General features: G+C 36.1%; 2 protein-coding genes and 1 non-coding gene across 3 annotated transcripts; all 3 read left to right on the top strand.

The window, feature by feature from the left end:
- Positions 1 to 245: 245 nt before the first annotated feature.
- On the top strand, positions 246 to 352 carry LOC128036294 (small nucleolar RNA R71). The gene has a single exon (XR_008193092.1). It is a non-coding gene; the product is annotated as a small nucleolar RNA R71 (small nucleolar RNA).
- A 2,513-nt stretch (positions 353 to 2,865) lies between these two features.
- On the top strand, positions 2,866 to 3,396 carry LOC128036128 (secreted RxLR effector protein 161-like). The gene has a single exon (XM_052627004.1). It carries the CDS (start codon positions 2,866 to 2,868, stop codon positions 3,394 to 3,396), a length of 531 nt encoding a protein of 176 aa, XP_052482964.1.
- A 5,167-nt stretch (positions 3,397 to 8,563) lies between these two features.
- Positions 8,564 to 10,910, top strand: LOC105781382 (uncharacterized). The gene is made up of 5 exons (XM_012605924.1): positions 8,564 to 8,750; positions 8,845 to 9,222; positions 9,331 to 9,894; positions 10,071 to 10,190; positions 10,492 to 10,910. The coding sequence occupies exons 1-5, from the start codon at positions 8,564 to 8,566 to the stop codon at positions 10,908 to 10,910; spliced, it is 1,668 nt and encodes a 555-aa protein (XP_012461378.1).
- The last annotated feature ends 205 nt before the right edge of the window (positions 10,911 to 11,115 follow it).

Genomic DNA, 11,115 nt, shown 5'->3' with positions numbered 1-11,115 from the left:
AAATAGACGATACCTGAGCTGATAATGAAGTGAGGGAGTCAACTTCATGAACTCCGGCCACACGCCTTCCTGAAGCTGTTTGATTTGTTGGCCATTGATAGTTATTACTCACGATCCTCTCGATGATCTCATAAGCCTCATTATAAGACTTAGACAAAATTACACCATTCGTGGAAGCATCTACCATCAATCTTGTATGTGCATTGAGACCATTATAGAATGTCTCCAACTGGATGCAATGAGGAATCCCATGATGAAGACACTTACGAAGTAACTCCTTGAATCGCTCCCAAGACTCATACAAAGACTCGTCATCCAATTGTTGGAAATTTGTGATCTCGTTCCTTAACTTAGTGTTTTTGCTAGGTGGGAAATACTTAACCAAAAATCTTTCTGCTAATTCATACAAAGACTCGTCATGCTAGTGCTCGATCTCATAACGAGTATGGAAACAACTTCAACCTCAGTGTGTCTTCAGTCATACCGGCTATCTTGAATGAATTACTCACCGTTATAAACAATCGAATGTGGAGATGTGGATCTTCCGTGGGCATACCACTAAATTGGCCTACCATTTGTAGCATTTGAAACATTACTGGTTTCAATTCAAACTGGGTTGCCTCAATATCTGGCCTTCTAATTCCTGGGTTTAACTCAATAAAAAGTGGCACAGCATATTGTCTGATGCATCGATCCCTATAATTGGCAATGAGGATAGGATTTTGTACATAATCGACTTCATGACCTTGGTCTTGATTCTGATTTCCAAGGTCAATCTCGACTTGTCTTTGAGCTGTTCGTTCACGTCTTCTTTGTCTGAAAGTTCGCTCAATTTTAGGGTCTATAGGGAATAAATCGATAATTAGATCTATGCTCATAAACACTTGAACAAAAAATCAAAAAAATTAAAAAGAATAAGTTATTAATGTTAGAAATAAATCAAATTGTAAACAAATAATTTCACAAAAAAAAATGACTATGGCAACAGTTGACAATCCCCGGCAACGGCATCAAAAACTTGTAACGCTGGGTTTTGTGAAAGTGTACACAGTTGTTATCAAGTAATAAGTAAGTATCGAGTTATCGTCTCCACAGGGATTGTATTTGTGCTAAGTCACTTAATTTGTAAAATTATATCAACAATTTGATAAATAAAAACACAATATATTTGAGAAGTGATTAAAATATATTAAACTAAATGCAATGATGCCTAATACAAATTATCCTAAGTATGCAAACTATATGAATGAAATAGATTTTAGTAAAATTAAACACAATTTGCAACAATTATAACATAAATAAACTAGGATAATTACTTTAATTAAACTCAACTTATTATCAACATGCTTAATAACATTCGGAAAAACATTCCATGGCAACTCGATATTTTATGAGTTTGGAAACCACATTAGGTCCTTCTCAAATCCTTTACTTAGTAAATACGCATTTTACTGATCCTTATTTACTATGGGTTTCTTAGCATTCGTGTGAGGTAACAGGGACGTGTTAGTTTTGAAACAATTTAATCGCACAAATCTAAAAACTATGGAGATAACAGAGCTTGGTTAGAGTTGTTATACCACCTACAATTCAATCGGGTTAGGATCCAAATTGAGCATGCACATTTCATTTATGCGTCCATTAGCCATCGTCTGGTTAGGATCACTAAGCTAATTCAGGTGCATTTCAATCATGTATGAATGAAATACAAACTTGATTTTAATTGAAAACATGATCGATTGAGGCACAAACATTATAAGCATGAATCAAATAAATGTTATTTAATCAAAATAATCATCCTAGCTTAAACAAAATTAAGCTATCATTGTTGTAAAAAAGAATAAATAACGCATAGCAAACATCTTTAAATTAAATTTGAAAGAAAGAAAGATTAAACTCAATTTAGAGTGGCTATCACCCAAGACTCTGACTAACGAGGCTCATTCGCTTCTTTGAGTTTCTCCTTTGCTGATGGCTCTCCAAGGTGGCCGACCAAGGGTTCTTTAAGAGGCCTAATTGTTAAAATCCTTATGAAAGGATGATGAAGGGGAAAGATAGCTAAAAGAGTTGAGAGAATGATGAATGAGTGAGAGATGATGGGATGAGGGATGATTAAAGGTGAGGCAAGGGAGCTAGTTTGCTAAAAATAGGAGTGTCCATCCTTTGAAACTTCCTCCAAGAGTGGCCGGCCAAGAATTGAGAAAAGGTAGCTGATTTTTCCTTGATTTTTGGTCAATTTGAGTGCCACAACAACTCAGGACTAAGACTCAGTCATCAGCAAATCTTCGGGAAAATCTCTGATTTTTTTAACTCTTTAAGGACTTTATATAATTAAGCCAAAAAATGGTTTATGGCATCCATGTACAACCAAAAATTGGGTAGACTTGGTCCTAATTTGGACTGTTTTGAAATTAGAAGAAAACTCTCAGCCCTGTCAAAAAATAGTAGATAGTTTAGAGGACCAAATAATATAATTTAACCACTTCAATTAATTAATTTACTTAATCAATTAAAATCCAATTTATTATCGAAATATTAAAAAGGAATTATTAAATATAACTTTATATTTTATTATTTAATTTAATCATGCATGGTCCACTTTAAAGCTTAAAATATAATATGCTCAAATTAATATAAAATAAACCATTTTATGCATGAAAACTATATAATAAAGTATAAAATCACATTTTAATAATTTCTTTGTCCTAATTTCTATGTCCTAATTTCATGTTTCCGCATATTTCATTACTTTATTGAACAATTAATTGGTAATGAATTATATAGGAAAAATCTTATATATTTTCAGTTTACAACTTGTCAAGTTACTATTTGTAGGAATTACTGATTGGAGAGTTCAAGAAACAAATGCAAGATGTTTTTGAGATTACTGATCTAGGTTTGATGACCTACTTTTTTGGCATAGAAATGAATCAGATTGAACATGGCGTCTTCATAAGTCAACGAGCTTTTGCATTGAATATTTTAAGCAAGTTTTGCATGATAAACTACAAACTTGCTAGCACTCCTGTGGCACAAGGTGAAAAGCTTTCCAGCAAGAGTGGCAATGAAAGAGTGTTTGAGATGGGCTACAGAAGCCTTGTAGGTTGTCTACTCTATTTGATAGAAGCATGGCTAGACATCATGTATACAGTTCGTCTTCTATCAAGGTTCATGCATTGTTGCAATGTTGCTCATTTCAAGGCAGCTAAAACAGTCTTGAGATACATCAAAGGGACCTTAAACTATGGGGTGAAGTTTGTGAAGACTGAGGAGCTAAAACTGGTTGGCTATTCAGATAGTGACTGGGCAGGCTCAGTTCATGCTATGAATAGCACATCGGGCTTCTTTTTCACTCTAGGTTTAGGGTCTTTTGTTGGAGTTCTAAGAAACAACTAGTAGTAGCTCAATCCACTGCATAAAAAGCTTCATAATATTGGAAGAAAGATTTTACAGCTGATTTGTTTTTGCTTCTGTTGTTCATCTTTCAAACAGAAATTTTCCTCTTTTTTTTAATCATTGGATGATAATATAACTCAACAAGTACCATCTTTATTTTTTTCTTTTCTTGATAGCTTATTTAATAAGGAATGTCTGATCATTGATTGCTTTATTTTTGTGGAGTTTCACTGCAGCTACATGATTGGTTCGTTCTAGTGATACTTCACTACATCACAAAGAAATCTTTCTTTTTTATGGCTGGCAACACCCAATGGGAGTTTTCTACACACTAGATAATTAACAAAACCCGCATACCAAAGAGTTGCATCTACAGCAAATAATTGTTCATTTGGGAATGCGTCGACAATTTGAAGTATGTTTCTGTCTTCACTCCCAACTTCCAATCGAGATAGTTGGTTTGCAACTTGATCGTCTAAACCCTTACGATCTTTTATCTCGATTTCAAATTCTTGCAGCAGTAATCTCTAACGTCTCAGTCTTGGTTTTTCATCTTTTTTTACAAAGAGATATCTCAACTTCGAATGATCCGTGAATACAATAACATTTGCACCGACAAGATATGAACTACACTTGCCGAAAGCAAAGACTACAGCTAGCAATTCTTTCTCGGTAGTGGTATAATTGAGTTGAGCCTCTGTAAGAGTTTTGCTATCATAATAGATGGTATGAAATATTTTTCCCTTTCGTTGTCTTAGAACCACACCCACAACAAAGTCAATTGCATCGGACATAACTTTAAAAGGTTGAGACCAATTTGGTGCAACGACAGTGGGTGCATTCACTAGCTTCTTTTTTAATTGAATAAAGGCATCCAAACATGCATCGTCAAAGAAGAATTTTCGATTCTGTTCAAGCAATGAGCATAAGGGCTTTGTAATTTTCAAAAAATCTCTATTAAACCTTCGGTAAAACCTCACATGTCCAAGAAAACTGCGAATTCCCCTCATATTTGTTGGTGGAGGTAATTTTTCAATGATTTCCACCTTAGCTTTGCCTACTTGAATGCCTTGACTAGAGATGCGGTGTCTTAACACAATGCCCTCAGTTGCCATGAAATGACATTTTTCTCAATTCAAGACAAGATGTGTGTCCTCACATCACTTCAATACTTTATCCAAATTGTCAGCACAATGATCAAAATCATTCCCATAGACTGAGAAATCATCCATAAACACCTCTAAAGATTCTTCGGTCATATCTGAGAATATTTCCATCATACACCTTTGAAATGTGGCTGGTGCATTGTAAAGACTGAAAGACATAAGGCGAAAAATGAAAGTACCAAAGGGGCTGGTGAAGGTTGTTTTCTCCTAATCCTTCGGTGCAATAGCAATTTGATTGTACCTAAAATAGCCGTCTAAAAAGTAATAATAGGAATTTCCAACAAGTTGATCCAGCATTTGGCCAATGAAAGGAAGTAGGAAGTGCTCATTCTTTGTGGCTTTATTCAATTTGCGATAATCCATACAAACTTGCCATCTCGTGGGATTGTATGTAGGAATTAATTCGTCCTTATCATTGCAAACTACAGTGATGCCACTCTTTTTAGGCACACATTTCACTCGACTTACCAATTGCTATCAGAAATCAGGTAAATAATTCCAGCATCAAGCCATTTTATGATTTCTTTCTTGACAACTTCCTTTATCTTCTTGTTTAATCTTCTTTGTTGTTCAATCAATTGCTTGCCTTCATCTTCCTACTTGATCTTGTGCATACAAAAAGAAGGAATAATACCTTGAATATCGGTAAGACTCCAAGCAATAGCTTGTTTTTGTTGCTTGAGAATATGGACCAATTTTCTTCTTGAGTTACATCCAGTGTTGCGGAGACAATAACTGGGAGAGTATTGTGATCACCTACAAATACATATTTAAGATGAGGAGTTAGTGGTTTAAATTTCAGAGTAGGAGCTTTAGCAATAGATGGTTTGAAAATTGGGGTTGTTCCATTGGCTAGGTCTAAGGATTCAATCTGCCATCCATGCTTAAGTTTAAGATTATTAGGTTCAACTATACTGTCACAATCATCTAAGGATTTCTCATCAGATGTCACTGCAAACTCTTTAGAAAGTACTGTGCATTGGTCATTGAATTCTTCCTCAATTAGATCATCTAGCACATCAACAGTATGGCATTCTTCTTTGTCCTTGCATTGAACAGATTCAAAAACACTAAAGGTGACTTGCTCATCATTAAGTCGCATGGTTAGTTCACCTTTATAAACATCAATAAGAGTTCAGTCGGTGGCTAAAAATGGTCGTCCCAAGATTATAGGCACCTCCTTGCCTGCCTCGCAGTCAAGTATGCTGAAATCAGACAGAAAAATAAATTTATCCACATGAACTAATACGTCTTTTATTTGCCCTTCAGGTTGAGCCAAGGATCAATCGGCTAGTTGTAATGTCACTGCAGTAGATTTCATGTGACCAATTCCCAACTTTCTGAAAGTAGATAGTGGCATTAGGTTAATGCTAGCTCCCAAGTTGCATAAAGCCTTACCTAAATCATGATTTCCAATTGAACATAGGATGGTAAAGCTCCTAGGATCTTATAATTTAGGGGGCAACTTGTTTGTCAAAACAACACTATAGCCTTCTGTGAGTGCAATAGTTTCAATATCAGTGAGCTTCTTCTTCTTGGACAAGAGGTCTTTCATAAATTTCCCATAACACAGAATTTATACCAGAGCATCTACTAAAGGAATGTTGATCTGCAGTTGCTTCAGTGTGTCTAGGAACTACTGATACTCCTTATCATGCTCATTCATCCAGAATCTCTGTGGGAAGGGTAAAGTAGAGATATATTTGCTTGCGCCGACACCTTTGATTGTGTCGACAGTTTCGAAGGTCGAACATTAGGCATATGAGTGGCAATGTGTGGAACTTCTTTGTCTGATGCATCGACAAACTCTTCATATTCAACCTTCTCACCAGTGATCACACCATTCGTATCTTGAGGTGCTTCTAATAACATGTTAATTTGCTTGAAATTTTGTGTTTAATTCGGTTTATTTCTAAATTGATCCCTGCTAAATTAGTGCTTTTATGTTTTAATCTTGTCAAAGATGCAATTTGGACACTAAGAGACAAAAACGAGCAGAAAAGGACCAAATTGAAACACAATCAATGAAATAAGGCTGAATAAAAAATGTGGAGAAAGCAACTCATCAGATTTTTTGACTTTGTAAAAGCCAAAAATAGAAAAAATATATATTTTTTATATTTTTTATTTTCTTTAATTTTATGTTGAAGTGGTTAAAGCTAAAATTAGTAAACACCATGTGTATAAATAGGGCTTTAATGCACTTAGGAATGGCACAATTTAATTTTACATTTTGATTTCAATTTTGGGAATCAAATATAATTATTTTTCTTTTCTCAAATTTGACGTGAGCATTCTGTTTCCATTCCTTTATTCTTTCAAAATTCGTTTAATTGCCTTTCAAGCCTTTCCCCTTCCCAATTTCCTCCATTATCATTAAATCACCTTTCAAAACCTATGAAGCTTGATTAAATCCATGTTTCACTAAATTCCATCTTAGCTTTAGGTCGGTGTTCTTTTTGTTCAGGAATACATATTTGTGCTAAAAATCCTTTTAATCAGTATTCACATTTTCCTAAGTATTAGGATTGATAACTCATCCCTTAAACTTAACTCGATTTCAAGTCAAAAAGTGCACGTTGGGTTGGAGTCGTGTTTACTGATAGTTGGAGAAACGATTCAACCATGCTCTATCCGGATCTCTGAGAACAAATCAAGGATGAAGTGATCGGGTTTAAACGACCCACGCAGTTGAGGCTGTTATTTTGAGTTGGGTTCTTCAGAGTGCAAGGCTACCGGAATCTTGAATGCACGTGTATCTCGATTAGATAATTGGTAAGGGTTGGTTTGTAGGACATACCGGGACCAACTACGAGAGGGAGAATTGGTGCTTAGGACGTTCTTAACTGCTATAACTAGCTTATCATTTGGAGGAGAAGATTAATTTTCAAGGATGGATTTTTAATCTGGAATCTATTGAGTCTAAGGCTAAGGCTTATTATCTTTGTTTACAAAAATCCAAATCTATTTCCCGATTTAAATTTATTTCCAATATTAATTAATTGTTCATTTAAGTTGATTCGAGCATTTACTTTCTAAACATTTTAAAAACCCCCTGATTTTTTTGTTTTTTTTGGCAGGTCGGTTTGGAGTCATGGGCACGACTTTTGCCACAACTTTCGACACGACAAACATTTTGTTCACAAGTTAAACGCAGAAGTTTATTATAACATCCAATCCCTGTGGACTCGACCCTACTACCACTATTTACTACTGTTTAGAGTTATTTTGTAGGAATTGTTTTTGGTGGTTTCGACGCCCATCAAATTTTTGCGCCGTTGCCGAGGATTGGAGATATTTTTTTCTAATTTTTGTTTGTGTACCTTATGACCAAATCAGAACCGAGAACTCTAGAGTTTGAACCAAAAATTGAGAAATTGACCTGGCAACTATGAAAAAAAGCCAGTCGACAAGGTAAACGGCCAAATTCCGTATTCAAAACCATATCTTACACCGAGGAAATTTTCTCGTTCGACGAACCAAATGAGAAGGTCGAATAGACAATATCCAACTTGCAATGGCACCGGATGAACAACAACCCTTATGTATAACCTATCCAGTGGGAGGTACGCCATTCTAATTAAAGTCGGGTTTGATCCATTTACTACAAACTTTCCGTGGATTATAGAACGAAAATTAGCACACCCACCTTAAAGAGTTCCATATGGTGTGCGCAAGCATGAAGCCGTAGGGAGTAACCGAAGACCAAATCAAACTTCGTGCTTTTCCTTTCTCATTAGCCAACTCTGCTAGAGAATGGCTATTTTATTTACCCCCAGGACCTGTCAACACATGGTCTGACATGTCTCGTTTGTTTATAGGCAGGTTCTTCCTTGCATCTTGAGTGGCCGAAATAAGGAGGAACATTGTAGGAATCCATCAAAAGGAGACTGAATAGCTAAACAGACTGGGACCGATACAAAAAGTTGTGTACATGTATCCCACAACATGGACTGACTAAACAGTCACTCTTGCAATATCTCTATGAGGGTTTGCTCCCGATGGAAATGAAAATGATAGATGTTGCAAGTGGAGGGGCACTAGTCAATATGACTCCTCAGAGAGCACGAGAGTTGATTTCAACAATGGCTGCTAACTCTCAACAATTTCGACCAGCCACAGAACCCACAAGACGGGTTCATGGGTTAAGTTCTCTATCTGTAGAAGATAAAATTGATAAGTTAAAAGGTAAGTTTCAGAGAAAACGTCTCCCCCATTCTGCAAAGGAAAATACCACCCAAATGTAAGGACTAAGATATGTTTTTCATATCTTATAAAATAGGCAGTGTCGACATTAAAAAAGCAATGTGTGACTTAGGCACATCAATGAATGTTATGCCCTTGTCAATTTATAAACTACTTAATGCGGGTCCTTTGAAGGAAACATGTGTAATTATTCAGCTTGCAGATAGATCTGCGGTGCATCCAGAAGGAGTGTTGGAGGACATTCTTGTCAAGGTAAATGAGCTAATATTTCCTACAGACTTCTACCATATTGGCATGGAGGATGAACATTCGACCAATTCGTCTAACATACTTCTTTGGAGGCCATTCTTAAGTACCACACAAACAACGATTGATGTACGAAATGGGATACTCATTATGGAGTTCGATGGGAAAGTTGTGAAATTCAATGTCTATGAGGCCATGAACCGCCCTAGTATGATTTGTAATGTTTCTAATATTGATATAATCGATCCCTTAACTGAGTTACATTTATAACATCATGACGAGGATGAATTATGAACTTTTCTTTGCAAAAGTTTAGACTTTGATCCCATAGAGGAACTAGAGGAGTGGATAACCTTTGAAGAGTCTGTTCATGAAACAGTGGCTCATATGAAGGCACCACATTTACAGAAAGATCTAGGTAAATTTCTTGAATTATCTCCTTCACAAACTAAGCTTTTACCATCTATTTTGAAGGCTCCAGAATTGGAACTCAAACCACTTCTAGACCATTTGAAGCATGCTTTTCTCGATAAAGGAAATACCTTACTGGTAATAATCTCGAGTAAACTCTCGAAGATAGAAGAGGAAAACTTGGTACATGGTCTTAGAGATTATAAAGAGGTAATTGAATGGACGATAACCAACATTAAGGGGTTGAGCCCCTTGACTTACATGCACAAAATTCAAGTTGTAGATAATGCAATTCCCAAAAGAGAGGCTCAAAGGCATCTCAATCCACCCATGATAAAAGTGGTAAATAACGAGGTACAAAAGTTACTTGATGCTGGGATGATCTATCCCATTTACGATAGTAATTGGGTTAGCCCAGTCCATGTAGTACTGAAAATAACCGGCGTGACCATAATTGAGAATTCGGCAGGTGAGATGGTTCCCACCCGGGTCCAAAATGGGTGGAGAGCCTACGTCAATTATAGGAAGTTGAATTCCTTAACTCGAAAATATCATTTTCCACTTCCTTTTATTGACCAGATGTTAGAACGTTTAGCTGGGAAGTCTCATTATTTTTTTCTTGATGGTTACTCAGGATATTTCCAGATTCTAGTGGCACCAACGAATCAAGAGAAGACGACGTTTACGTGCCCATTTGCCTTGTTTACTTACAGACGGATGTCGTTCGGACTTTGCAATGCACTAGCCACGTTTCAGAGGTGTATGGTAAGTATATTTTTTTACTACGTTGAGAAAATAATTGAGGTGTTCATGGACGACTTTACTGTGTATGGTGAGTCTTTTAAGGTATGTTTTTCAAATCTTGCAAAAATTTGGAAAGATGCTTAGAATTTACTATTGTTCAAAATTATGAGAAATGTCATTTTATGATGGATAAAGGATTAGTTCTAGGTCATATAATTTCTGCTGAAGGAATTTCTGTCGATAAAGAAAAAATTGACATCATTAACTCACTACGATACCCCTACAACTGTGAGGGATATTCGTTCTTTCCTTGTTCATGTAGGTTTCTACAGGCGGTTCATTAAAGACTTTTCAAAAATTGCACAACTGCTTTGCAATCTCTTACAGAAGGACAAGGAGTTTGAGTTTGACCAGTCATGCAGAGATGCATTTGACACACTCAAACATAAGCTTATTTTGGCACCTATCGTTCAACCACCAAATTGGAATTATCCTATCAGAATAACTTACGACACATGTGACCATAGCGTAGGAGTAGTCCTCGGGCAAAAAATCGAGAAAGAACCACATGTTATCTCCTATGCATCTAATACCGTGGATGCTACCCAAAGCAATTACTTGACTACTGAAAAAGAGTTTCTAGCTATAGTTTTTGCTTTAGAAAAATTTCGCTCGTATTTATTAGGGACTAAGATTGTTGTTTTCTCTGATCATAAAAGAAAGAAAAAACGAGGCTTATAAGGTGGATATTACTTCTACAAGAGTTTGATCTCGAAATAAAGGATAAAAAAGGATGCTAAAATTTGGCAGCTGACCATTTGAGCCGAATACATCCATCGAAGGATGTCATACCACTTAAAGATGATTTTCCGGATGAAAGCCTGCTTGCTACTCAGATAGTTTTCCCTTGGTACGTAGACATGGTGAATTACCTTGCTACAATTAT

The sequence above is a fragment of the Gossypium raimondii genome, chromosome 13, assembly GCF_025698545.1.
Source record: "Gossypium raimondii isolate GPD5lz chromosome 13, ASM2569854v1, whole genome shotgun sequence".
Lineage (NCBI taxonomy): Eukaryota > Viridiplantae > Streptophyta > Magnoliopsida > Malvales > Malvaceae > Gossypium > Gossypium raimondii.
Note: the sequence above shows the minus strand (reverse complement) of the source record. Positions and strands in the feature narration are given on the sequence as shown.